Source organism: Colossoma macropomum, unplaced genomic scaffold, assembly GCF_904425465.1.
Source record: "Colossoma macropomum unplaced genomic scaffold, Colossoma_macropomum, whole genome shotgun sequence".
Taxonomy (NCBI): domain Eukaryota; kingdom Metazoa; phylum Chordata; class Actinopteri; order Characiformes; family Serrasalmidae; genus Colossoma; species Colossoma macropomum.
Genome location: NW_023494806.1, coordinates 20315023 through 20328362, shown reverse-complemented (window position 1 = coordinate 20328362; position 13340 = coordinate 20315023). Strand labels below are relative to the sequence as shown.

At 41.3% G+C, this 13340-nt stretch overlaps 1 protein-coding gene across 2 annotated transcripts; it reads left to right on the top strand.

Moving 5' to 3' along the window:
• The first annotated feature begins 6724 nt into the window (after nt 1–6724).
• On the top strand, nt 6725–10434 carry LOC118827530 (gastrula zinc finger protein XlCGF49.1-like). 2 transcript variants are annotated; one of them, XM_036598926.1, is made up of 2 exons: nt 6725–6855; nt 8592–10434. In XM_036598926.1, exon 2 carries the CDS (start codon nt 8702–8704, stop codon nt 9398–9400), a length of 699 nt encoding a protein of 232 aa, XP_036454819.1. In that variant the 5' UTR covers nt 6725–6855; nt 8592–8701; the 3' UTR covers nt 9401–10434. The 2 variants fall into 2 exon arrangements, with proteins under 2 accessions (XP_036454819.1, XP_036454820.1); XM_036598927.1 differs by lacking the exon at nt 6725–6855 and adding an exon at nt 6866–6932.
• The last annotated feature ends 2906 nt before the right edge of the window (nt 10435–13340 follow it).

Here is a 13340-nt window from a genome sequence, read left to right as displayed (position 1 = left end):
CCCTAATACCTAACCTTAACCCTAACCTTAGCCCTAAACCTAACCTTAGGCCTAAACCTATTCTCAACCTAATCCTAAACCTCACCTTAAACCCTAAAACCTAATCTTAAACACCACCCCTAACCCTAATCTTGGACCTAAAACCCAACCTTACACCTTAGTATAAATAAATAAAAAACAATAAAATAAAATAAAATAAATAAATAAATAAATAAATAAATATAAAAAATAAAATTAAATAAATAAATTAATTAATTCATTAATAAAAACCCTCCCACCCAATCTATGGCGGGGACCAGATTATCAGGCCCCTGACCTTAACCAGACCAGGCCCCAAACTTCTGGAATACAAGCCTGAGTTCGGAGCCCAATATTCATCCCTAGAGGGAGAATAGCATGGGTGATTCCCTGAAATAGGGAATCATGATACTAAATAAGCAGCAAACCCAGAACTACACCAAAATGAACAAAACTCTAGTTCACGGTAGATTCTCAAAGAATCCTGGGAATTTTCCCAATACGCAAATGGTCACAAAACCAAATCTTTAAACTCTAATAACTTTAAAACGAAAACAGATACAGACATGGAACTTTTTGCTAATAAAACATTGTACTTTTGCGAACAATCCCATGTCATAAAAGTATAAGAGTTCGCCGCGATGGAATTTATCACAGTCAAGATAGACCACATCCCCCAAAGCCACAACACACTCAGGTGGGGGGAGCACTGCTGGTAGAAGCCTGACGGGTTCCTACATCTTGAAAGGTGAGGAGCCAGTCCGCCACTGGTGTACAACCCCAAAAAGGGAGTCCAAAGCGGTAGAAGCTTGGTATCTTCCCAGAAAGATTTCAGTGTCGGCTAACACCGGCCTGGAATTCGAAGGGAAGCTATCCGCCGGCTTGGACCTCCGCCCAAGACTGTCTGGGAGGTGACGTATTGCACGGGACCTACCTTCCCGGGTCTTGGAGTTGGTCACCTGGCAACGGGTGGTTGGGGCACGGTTTCCGGTCCCAGGGGTTCTGGGAGGCAGCGATCCGTTCGCGGCTGGCCCTGGCCCTTGGTCTCTGGTTTCTGGGCTCTGGTGTATACCAGAGTAGGCCCAAGCTTGCATTAAGCAACCTGTGATGCCTTGTGGTGTCAACAAACAGGGAGCTTGGGCACTGGCTCAGGTATTTCTGGGGTTCGGGAGGCAGCGATCCATTCGCGGCTGGCTCGCGCCCCTGGGGTGCCGAGACCTGGGTCCTGGTTTTTCTACCACTTGCTTGGGTAGATGGACTGGGATAGGCCCCAAGATGAGACCATTTCTCAGACCTTGTCTGGCTGACCTGGGCAACCTAGCGGTGTAAACAAAGGGTCAGTTGGGCAGGTGGTAAGTATTCAGCCTCTCTGGGTCCACTAGGACAGCACGCAGGGAAGGTGGTCTGGGGCAAACGGACCTTAAATGAGTGCCCAGTCTTCTATCAGCACACACACCACAGAACACAGCAGTTTAGAATTTAAAATAAAGAAACTTTTGTGAAGGAAAAGGCTAAAATAGCATTCTCAAAAATACAAGGGCATAAAAACCAACCCCCCCCAAAATTAGCTTTTATACTATATAAGACATAAAAATACCTTAAAAATAAATTATTGAATTGAACATGGGACACAAGCCTGGGCTTGATCAACCTATGGCTGGCCGCCTCGGATGAGGGTGTATAGCGTTTAAAGGCCGAAACACCCGATGACTCTGGGGTACACTACTGATGATGTGTCCTAAAATTCCCCTTTACCCTTGATCTTCCTATCCAACCACAATTGTCTGATGACAGTTGATGGGGGAAGTCATTGTATGTTCCCCTAACCCTAACCCCTAAACCCTAACCCTAAACCTAACCTAACCCTAATCCTAACCCTAACCCTACATAGTGCACTATGGAATTTAAATACTGACTCCTGCAGACTAACAGTGCAAAATACAGCTAAGAAATAGTCATGCACACTTGACTAGTTGGCTATAGAAGCTAAAATTTCAAAACCCTAGCAAACTATTAGGGAATACGGAGCCGTTTGGGAATCAGTCTGGGTTTGATGTGACTTCTGACTGAAACACGGACATTTGAAACATATAAGACATTCAAGCGTCCTTCAGTCTTTTATACTGCAGTTTTACAGCTAATCATACCATAAGTACTTTAATTCATGCCTGTGATATTAATGATAGTGTTGTTTAGTATGCTTGCTCTCTTTTAGCCTGTTAGCTATCTGACCAGCCTAGTTCTAGATAGTTGTCAACTACTTAGTTTACACAACACCGGGTTCTTACTTCATCAGTACACTCAGTGCTCCATGCAAGCAGCATTAGAGTCAAAGATTATTCCATTAACACCACAGGGATTTTTCTGAGGTGGTGCAGTGATACAGACCAACAGGGAAGCTGTTGTAACAGTCTGTTTTTTGTACTAGTGTTTTCGAGTGGTGGGTCAGTTCTGACAGTGCTGGATTAAAGGTGGCTGAAATGCAGGCTGGGTTTTGGTAACTTCATCTGGCCCTCTCCTCTGCAGTTATCCCATGCAGTATGTGGGCCACGGGTGAATGCCTGATTCAGCCCAGGATTGGGCCATATCACATTTGCTATCTGGGAACTCTTCTGCATTCCCAGCCAAGTACCAGAGCCATTTAACCAAAGACAAAAGTGGAAGCATACATGAATATTAAAATGATCCAAGCTTAACAATATGCTTCAACTAGACATGAAATGCCTACGCTCAAAAATTCACCAATAAATGATGTTTGGGCAGTTTCTGATGGTTGGACAGTACCACAGCAGAGAGTAAAGGCCTAGCCATGTCAATTCTCATGAGTACCAAACTGCAACGGTAGATAAACCCATTTCAGTTCTGGGGATTACTGTGAAGCGCAATGTATCCATTTATTTCAAAGAAATTAAAGGAGAAGAATGGAAACTTCTGGTCCAGCTGATAGACTTGATTAGATTAGAAAACCTTTCACCACCAGTTTCTACCTTCCTTTTTAGGGCACTTCTGGTCCTTTAAAGAACAAATGAAGGTCTTCTCACAATCGAGTAATACAGTTTCACTCTGGTGTGAATGCGCGGGTGTTTTATTGAGATTGCACTTGACGGAAAAGCTCTGTCCTCCCTCTGAGCACTGATACGGTCTCTCTCCTGTGTGAACGCGCTGATATTCTTGGAGGTGACCATGTCAGTAAAGCTTTTCTCACACTCTGAGCACTGATATGGTCTCTCTCCTGTGTGAACGCGCTAGTGTATTTTGAGATGACTCTAAAATGTTCTCCTCTTGGAAGCTTGTTGGTGAAACTATGTTGAACAGAAACTAGGAGCAGAAAAATACTTGCAACAGGATGTCATTCCATTCTGGAAGAGAAAAAGGAAGAGAAAGAAAAAATAATTCAACATCAAATGTAACAAAATTGTGGAAACCATATTGGGTCCTATTTCCAACAGAGACAATGTTCAGAACATTGTTAAAGTAATAATTAAAAACAAACAATAAAACAAGTACATCAAATTTAAATTTTTATTTTTGTCACAAACTACTCATGCTCATGTGAAAAATGAAATTGCAAATGTAGGTATTTTATTTCATTTTCAATTTTGGCAGGATATTTGCACAGATTTTTGGAAAAAGAAATGGCAAAAAGAGGTCTGCATTTACATTTTATTGTTTTAATTTTAATTTCTTTTTGCCTGGACTTGCCTCCCATAGTAATGTAATCTGTGCATGATTTCACTGACTGATTCATACAGGATAAAGGATCTCTGTAAATTCCCCAAATTACCCCAAATACAACAATAACAAACAATAACAACATGCTGTGTGGCTAAAATCCCAAAATGAACTGATGCTAGGAAACTGGTATCGGGTAAACCCTCTACTCTCATGCACTCACTCGATTGGCCTGATGGCGGCGCCACTGAGCAACATTATACATTTCAGCCCATATCTCCTAAACCATGAGCCAAAATGATTTTCCCCTCCAGATTCCTTGGTTTACTCCGCATTAATGCTGCACTGGGTCTTTTTAGCTCCACCTCCAAAATTTGCATCAAACTTGACAAAATATGTGAAACTAACTTTTGTGAACTAATCAGAGGTTTTCCTTTATTTCTCCACAAAATAGGTGTCCGCAAGCGTCTGGAGGTAAAGAACTATCAAAAAAAATTAAAAACTTAATTCAGAAAAATTGCTGCAGCTCAAGATCACTTTCACTAATTCTCATTAATCTGAATAAGCTTATACCCCCCCTGATTTTGAGGAAACCCACCAAATTTGACAACAATTATTCAACAGGGGACACTACAATATGCAAAAACTGTTTCTCAGCCGCCGCTTGTCGAATTGCATGCTGAATCTTTGAGCTATCTTATAAAGGATATCTTAAGGACAACTAAACTATTGGCTTTCAGCAGGTATTGTCAGGCTTGATATTGGCTATCATCTTAAAATTTGAATAGTATGCACATGTAGACATAATCTAACAACCTATGAAAAATGCTATTAATTGGCCATCACCTGGTGCTATTTATAAAATCAACCATATGTCTTACTGTGTTTATCTTGTGGGTAAGAAATTAAGTTCATTTAATCTTTGACAGTTACCAAATACAGTCTGTTTTTGGTTTTTCTCTACCATTTTTGAGTTAATCTCTAAGTTTTCATGATGTCTCAAAATCGGTCTAGAAACAATCTGTGGAATCTGAAAGTAAATAATTCTAAAAAAGATGTTGACTTTACTGCACATTCTGGCTGCAGCACATAAATCCATAAGTGGAAGTTGGGTTATTGTAACTAAAGGGGTTAAAGCAAGTTTGGACCATATGTACAGATTGATTGATTTATTTAAATTAGTCTCAGTATGGTCCTACAGTGCTAAATCGTCTTAAGATTACAATTAAGAAACAATAAAAGATTCAAATGATACATTTCATTAGGGCTCAAAACTCTATGACTACAAATATATGTATGTTAATGAACTGCACTGACAAGTAGGCAGTTTGATTTAAACTTCAGTCCACCACATTAGTACTCTTACTTCTCCATGGCAGGGTTATAATTTTTGACCACCAGGTGGGGCTAAAACAGTAATTGCAAACTGGACATTTTCAAATAAATACTCCTACTGGATTTATCTCGTAGAGACAGTGCACTGAGAATAGCAATTTTGCAAAGTGTTTAAGAAAAGTTTTGGTTTTATTGCAATTGTGCAAAGCTTGAAAAATGCTACATTTGAACTCGTACCTCAAATTTCAGGATATTATCTCAAAATTAGTCTAGAAACTGTCTGTGGAGTCTGAAAGTAAATAATTGTCAGAAAACGCTGACTTTGCTCATTATGGATGCAGTAGATGAACCAATCAGTGTAGTATGAGTTATTTTTCTCAAGAGACTATTAGAGGTCTAGAGGTTATCGAATTGTGGTGAAATCTGGAACATCAGAGATCTCCTGCTGCTCAGCTTCTTCTTCTCCATCTTTCTGGCATCGGAGAACCGCAGGTGCAGAATTACCAAAGCGGATTCACTTGGAACTCCAAATCGGACAGAAACAAAAGAGTTTTTATCCCAATAATCCAGAACAAAGAGACACTTTTACATTAAACTACATTCAGAAGCTCATTTAAATTAGTCAGTTTGACCTGAATTGTGTGGAGAAAACACAGCACTCAGGTCAGATAAATGCTGGTTGTGCATGGATTGATTCTGATCTGGGACCGTGTAGGTCCACACGGCTACCCGCTGCTGATGCCATTCAGCCATAATTTCGTTTACTTTGACTATCTGTCTCACTGCCTGAAGTGAAGGCACTGTGTCATTAGCACTGTCTTTAGTTTGAGGAAATCACAGCAAACAGTCAAATTCAGCCCATAAAATCAAATGTTTTTTGTTTTTTTTGTTTTTTTGTTGTTTTTTTTGTTTTGTTTTGTTTTGTTTTTTTATGTTTTTACATGTTTCAATGATCTGAGTTGTTCAGTTGAGGTAAAACAGTAATATAACAGCTTGATTTTAGCTGCAGAAAGAAGAATGAACTCCTCTTTAAACCCTCCATATTTAACAAACTCCTTTTCCACAGAGTTTGTTCCTGAAGTCTATGCCCATCTTTACAGTCTTTTGTGTGTTAAGTGGTTGCTGCTGCAGGAGACCACCTTGAAGCTGGTGATCTCTTGAAGGCCTTTCCAGACTAAGTTGGGTCGTTAGCAGCAATATGGCGTTTCAGCTTTTCTGAGTATTTTATTTCTTCTTTGCTGCTTTAACCCCCATTTTTCTCCAGCCTGTATTCAGCAGAAAGTGAGTAGCAGTGTGGATCCACATGGTCACAGATCAGAGCGAACCAGTATAACCAGGCTGGTCACCAGCATGACCATGCTGGGGTGACCAGCTAAACCAACACCAGACCAACATAACAGCCTTTTTTCAGCATGCAGCTGGCAGCTTTTACAGATCTGTTTATCCATGTAGAACATCTACAGCTTTTATTTGATCTGGACGGTGTGTTTTCACGCAGTGCAAGCTCTTCAGGCCAAACTGAAGGATTTAAACGAGCTTTTCAATGTAATTTACTGTAAAAGTGGCTCTGATCTGGGTTTGTCGGGTGGGCGATCATGTGGTTCCAGAGTGATTTTTCCTCCTGTAGTCCAGCTGGGGGCGCTAATTCTACACCTGCGGTTCTCCAACTGCAGTAAAGCGGAGAAGGAGAAGAAGAAGCAGAAGCAGCGCAGCAGGAGAGCTGATCCAGAGTCGGTTCATCAGACCATCCGCACCACAGACCCTCAGGACTCTGAGCGGAGATCCGCTCCCTGATCGGCGGAGCTCAGCAGGAGAGCCGATCCGCTGCAGGTAAACAGCTCTTTGACACTCGGTCTCCCACTCTGTGTTTGGGGCTTTGCTGGCTCAGGCATGATGGTGTTTGAGTGGTAATAATGTTTTAATATGCTTTTTAAACACGAAGCTGAGGCGCTTCCTGTTCGCCAGCTTCTTATTCGGATTTTCAGTTCCACCTTAAATATCACAGCAGTTCCATGCTGGCGCCCGCGGCGCTATAATAAGAACTGCCGCACCATTTAAGGTGGAACTGAAAATTCGAGCAGGAATCCGACTTCAGCCTCGTGTTCAAGCCAACTCTGGAACATTTAATGGATACTTTATTTCGAACTTACGCGGTAAATCCTCAAAACGTCCACGAATCAGTTAATGATGGTAGTAATTCGTGCTCTTATCAGCGCAGAGCGGTAGTTTCATACTTATGAGCAAAGACTTGAGTAAGAATACGAGGCTGAAGTCAGGTTCCTATTTCAAACAAGAAGCTGGCCAGTTGACCATGAGGCTAAAATTAGCTTCATGTTCTCCAGATTCTTATTCCAAATCTCTGTTCCACCTTTAATAGTGAAGCAGCTCCATCTTGGCGCCTTCCTGCTGCACCACTTAAATTCCACCAGTTTTTCAAAACCTCTCATTTTAATTCAGTGTGTGAGATGTAAACAGAGGTTCAGAGTGGTTTGGTGTGAAATGGTTCAGATGTCTTTACAGTGGTGGTGATAGGAACCAGGGGTCGCCATGACTACAACACAAATATAGACATTTTATTTACTATCCAGAACCACCAGTGAACCTACACGAGTCTTCTGAGTTTATATGGAATGTTGATGATGGAAACTAGTGGAAAATCTGAAATAATAAGTTTTCTTTAGGGACTATTTTGCCTCACAGCGCCCTGCATGTATCCCTCCACCATGAATGGAGTTTAAGTTCTCTAAACTATGATAAAACAGTGTCTCAGTCATCAGGCAGTGAATTCATAACCATTTCATGTAGGAACTTTCTGTGAGGGAGCTTTTAGAGGTGGACGTCTGGTTCCTATCACCACCACTGTGAACAGTTCTGACTCGGTAAGTTTATCTAGAACGGAGCGTTTCACACCAAACCGCTCTGAATGACTCTGTTTACATCTTAACCAGTTAATTATGCAGGGAATTTTGAAAAATGGGTGGAGACTGAACTTGCAGGTCAAGCTGTCCTGAGTCCGGAAAAAAACTTTACTATGAAAACACCCTAAATTGCCTAAAATGTCTGGCATTTGGATATGCCCGGTGCCGTCTTCTTGCCCTCTGTGTCCTCTTTCATGGTCACCCTATCAAAAGAGAAAGCAAACAGGTGTGCCACAAATGGGAAAATCACATTTGGATTCAGTGTTGGTGTGTCCCGCATCTTCCGGGAATGCACTGTTTATCAGACTTTGTCTCAAATCGGCTTCCAGTGATCTGAGGAGCATCAAAACAAGGCTGATGAGTGGGGAAAGTTGTCTGCTTAGACGACCTGCTTCTTTGGCATTATGTTTCAATCCATAGTCCATTTAGCCGTCCTGTTTGGAGTGGACAGTGCTGGCCGCAACAGAATGATTGGGAATGCTTTGCAGTTTAGGATATATTAGCTTGAATCGTTTGTATTTAATTATTTTTAAAATTGTAACTTTAGTTTGAACATTGTCTACTTTAGAAACAGTACCTAACATGGTTTTCACACATTGGTTGCTTTCGACATTTTAATCTGTTTTTCTTTTCCTTTTTCTCTTCCAGGGTGGACTGACTTCCTGTTGCAAGTCCTTGTCCTGCTCCTAGCTTTCCGCTCAAGCCTCCAAGAGGAGAACGTCAAACTGCTGAGCTCAGAAGGGATTACATGTGAGAAAATGGCTTCCAGAAGAAGCTCTGGCTCTCAGCAAACATCTTCTGGTACTGTTTACACCAGCACATCTCTCAGTGCAGCCAAAGAGAGACCTCACATCTGCTTAGTGTGCGGGAAGAGTTTTAAAAAGCAGAGTCATCTCAAAATACACCAGCGCGTTCACACAGGAGAGAAACCGTATCAGTGCTCAGATTGCGGACAGAGTTTCTATCAGCGGAGTAACCTGCAAACACATCAGCGCATCCACACAGGAGAGAAGCCGTTCTACTGCTCAGAGTGTGGGAAGAGTTTTTATCAAAAGAGTCACCTCCGAAACCACCAGCGCATCCACACAGGAGAGAAGCCCTACCAGTGCACTGAGTGTGGGAAGAGTTTTACTATACAAGGCACTCTTCAGAGACACCAGCGCATTCACACAGGAGAGAGACCGTATCAGTGTTCAGAGTGTGGGAGGAGCTTTAGTGACAAAGGTAATCTCAGAACACATCAGCGAATTCACACAGGAGAGAGACCGTATCAGTGCTCAGAGTGTGGGCAGAGCTTTACGGACAGGTGCAATCTGAACAAACACATGCGCATCCACACCGGCGAGAAACCGTATTACTGCTCGCTGTGTAGGAAGAATTTTCGTCAGCTGAGCGGCCTCCAAAAACATCAGCGTATCCACACAGGAGAGAAACCACATTACTGCCTGGAAGGATGACGGAGCTGCAGGTGTCTAAAATGAGTCCCTCAACTCCAAGGACAACGTTTTCATGCACAATGGCCTCTGGAGTTTACACAGGATGGTACACAGTGAGCAGCAGATGATAAGAGGTCAGAGGAGAATGGACAGAGTTGTTTGATCTGACAAGAACTCTATTAGCTGCTCTTTAGAACAGTGAAGATCAGAAAAGCATCTCTGAACAAGACGAGTAGCACATATTACCTTAAGGCAGATGTGCTACAACAGAAGAACACCACAGTGTGTTCCACTCCAGACAGCCAAGAACAGGAGCCTGAGGCAAACTGGACAGTTGTAGACTGGAAAAATGTCTCAAGGTCTCAATAATCTTGATTTCTGCTGATGCTAGAATTAGTTAGAATTTGGCATAAGCAGCATGAATCTTTGCACCCAAACTGCATTATATTACCAGTTAAGGCTGGTGGTGGTGATGTAATGGTTCTGGGGATGCTTTCTTGGAACATGTTGGATCCCTAAATACCAGTCAGCCCCCTTTAAATGGACTAGATTGGATGCCCTGAAATCTCATACAAAGATCTTGGGAGTGTTCTTCGACTCAAAACTCAATTATGACTAACAGATATCAGCATTTGGTCAGAGGTAGAGTTTTCTACCAGTGCATCTGCAACTGAGGCAAAACGCTGTGATTTTTTATGCTATGATTGTTTGTGGTTATTTCTTAAAGCTCTAAATGGGCTGTAGAGGCATACTGTGTATTGATTTGCACTGCATGGTACCGGCTCGAATCGACTCTACTTGCCTATTTTGGTTCTTCTTCAGGCAAATCTGGTACCTGGTACTGTTTTTGGTATCACCTCCATAGAAGGCTCCAAGAAAAACTGCAGACTGCTATTTGGTCTGAGAGGATCGTCACTGTCACCCTAAACGCATAGACCGATCAGGCATAACATTCTGACCTCCTCTTGTTTCTACACTCATTGTCCATTTTATCAGCTCCACTTACTATATAGGTGCACTTTGTAGTTCTACAGTTACAGACTGTAGTCCGTCTGTTTCTCTAATACTTTGTTAGCCCCCTTTTACCCTGTTCTTCAGTGGGCAGGACCCCCATGGACCCTCACAGAGCAGGTACTGTTTGGGTGGTGGGTCATTCTCAGCACTGCAGTAACACTGACGTGGTGGTGGTGTGTTAGTGTGTGTTGAGTAGTTGAGTGGATCAGACACAGTGGTGCAGCCATCAGCCTCTTTTTTTTAAACAACGTTTGTCTCCTTCACGTCACTGCAGTTTCCTGTGGCATCGCTATGACAGCCAGTTGAGGGAGTACTGCATCTGCAGTGGAAAATGAAGTAATGAGTCGAGTAGAGTTGAGTCGTAGTACGCAGTGGAAAAAGGAGCCCAAGTGGCTTACAGATCTTTAATGTTCTCAGAGTCTTCTGACTGTTCTTGGCTGTAGTTAGTTGCTGTTTGGAGACTATGGAACAGCCAGGCTATGGACTGGACCATACAGAGACCATAAAAAAAATAATCAAACTAAAAACAACTTTATATTCATTTCTGGCCTGCAGCGGTGAATCATAATAATTAGAGCTAGGCCCTCAGTTTGGGCTGCACGGTGTCAAAATTCAGTCAGAACATAAACTAACAGCGATTCCCATGAACACCTTCTGACAGGCTTCTTATTCAAGTTTTCCATGCCACCTTAAAGGCTGCAGCAGTTACATTCTGGCACATTTAGGTACCAGAATGTGCTGCACTGTTGAAGGTGGGACAGAAATTTCAAAGAAGGCAGGTCTTGATTAAACACGGGCATTTGGATCTTCTAAAAGTAGTGGTGTCTCTTCATACTGGAGCACCAAAAACCAACACAATTGACTGTGAAGCACTTTGTCCATGCTTGATTCATTTTCCAAAGTCCTGTGTCATCAGTGTCCGAAGCTTTGTTTGGGACACAACCATGTGACTGCTATGGAAATTGATTCAGAAGAAGCAGACCGGCTCAGGTTTCCATGGTTTCTAGCCAACACCAAACGCTTATCTTGATTTAGATTTTATATATGAAGCCCACACTTTGATTAGGAAACCAGCACTTTATTCTTCTAGTGTTATTATTCCATTTCTTCATGTTTCTTCTCTTCAGGTTTCTATATAAATAAGCTTATGCCGTGGTTTGCTGTAGGTAAATAAATAAATAAATACCAGCTGTAAATTATTTTGAGTCTCATTTTGATGTCATTTTTGAAATTATGCGACACACCTTAGTGTCATGTTTACGTTACAAATTAGTTTAATTGTATTTTTAATTAATTAATTAATTTTAAATCAGTAGAGAGCTCTGAGAGGGAGTTCCTGCCCTTGTTTTCCATTTTTAACAACCCACTATTTAGGCCGCTGTTCTCATTCACAGTGATTTAGATATCTAAGACTTACAGAAGGCATAGAATGGTGTTTTCTCATGAAATAGGTCTCCGTAACTTACAATGTGATTGATTCCTCTGTCACTTTGTGATTATTCTAATATTCAGTGTAATGCATTAGTTTAAATGCAATCATGATTCTGTTGAATTAAAGTTAACAAAGTAACAGATCTGCATTCTTAAAATTGAATTCCCGGAAATCGTTAGCCATTAGGTTCCCCTCTGCTGGCCTTTTAACTGATATTACAGTTTCACATAAGTTGGTACAGAGGTAGACATCCTGCCGGACCTTCATGACATCTTAAATGGAAGCCCAAGGCAGACATTCGGCGGCGGTTTAACTCCTGCATCACAACCAAAACCTTCTGTAATACCTGCTGGTCATAAAGAGAAGTGAGTGGAGGAACTCCAGTTATTTTGGAGCGCTTGAAGAATTCCTAAAAGATCTGAAATGGTAAAAAAAATAAGATGAAATATAATTATTATAATTATAATTACTTCTTAACAGAGGTACTACAGAATATTCTTTGCAATATTTTTGGTCCCAAAGAAATACTGATGCTGTCAACACTGCTTCATAATCATTTCTGTAGGGGCATCAAATTCACCTTCGCCATCAAGGTCTTGTGTCCAGCTATTCAGTGTTTAACAGACTTCACTAATTTGAATGAGTGTCTTTGTCCTGGTCTCCAGCTGCCCTGATCATCTGTTTAGTCAGAGCCAGATTTAACCACATATAAGAACAGCACCACCCAGCAAATTCTTTGAGAACTCAACTATGATCTTGTCAGATCTGTGATCTAAATTAAAACTCTGCCGTTATTCAACCTATTTTGCAGCACAGCTGTTAGAAAATTAAAGATATGAAGTGTTAAGATGACTTTACTGAGTTGTGGTGCAGATCTCTGACTTTCTTCCCATTATTATGAATATTTTTGTGTGATTGTAAGAATATTATGTCTGTGATCATGATGTGAATATTATGACTTGAGTCATAAATGACGAGTCATAATATTCAGTCATAATATTCATACATAATATTCAAAAACAGCAAAATATATCAGGGGAGCACTGAAGCTCCTGATATCTGTATGAAATTTGGAGTTGACTATATAGAAGAGAGGGTCAGAGGTGAATCACACTCCCTTTGTTTTGTTTCTTTCTTTCATTTTTTCACCTTAAGGGTTTTGGGATTTTATGAATTATTAATAAATATGAGCAACATAAAAGAGATTTGAATTCTATTTGGCCATTTGTTCATTGTTTTCGGATGGGTACAGGATGTGTGCTTTGTTTAAATGTAGTCTAAGAAAATAAAAGCCTTTTAACAAAACATTGTGTGTCATAATTATTGGCACTCGTTCAGTGAGTAGTGTGCAGCCTCCCTTTGCCACCATAACAGCAGTGAGTCTTCTCCTATAAGTCTGGATGAGATGACAGAGCAAGCAGATCCTCTTGCTCTTGACTGTTGGACTCTCCTCTTCACAGGTTTTCAGTGAGTGTCATAATTCTGACCACCTCCTTGTTTCTGCGCTCATTGTCC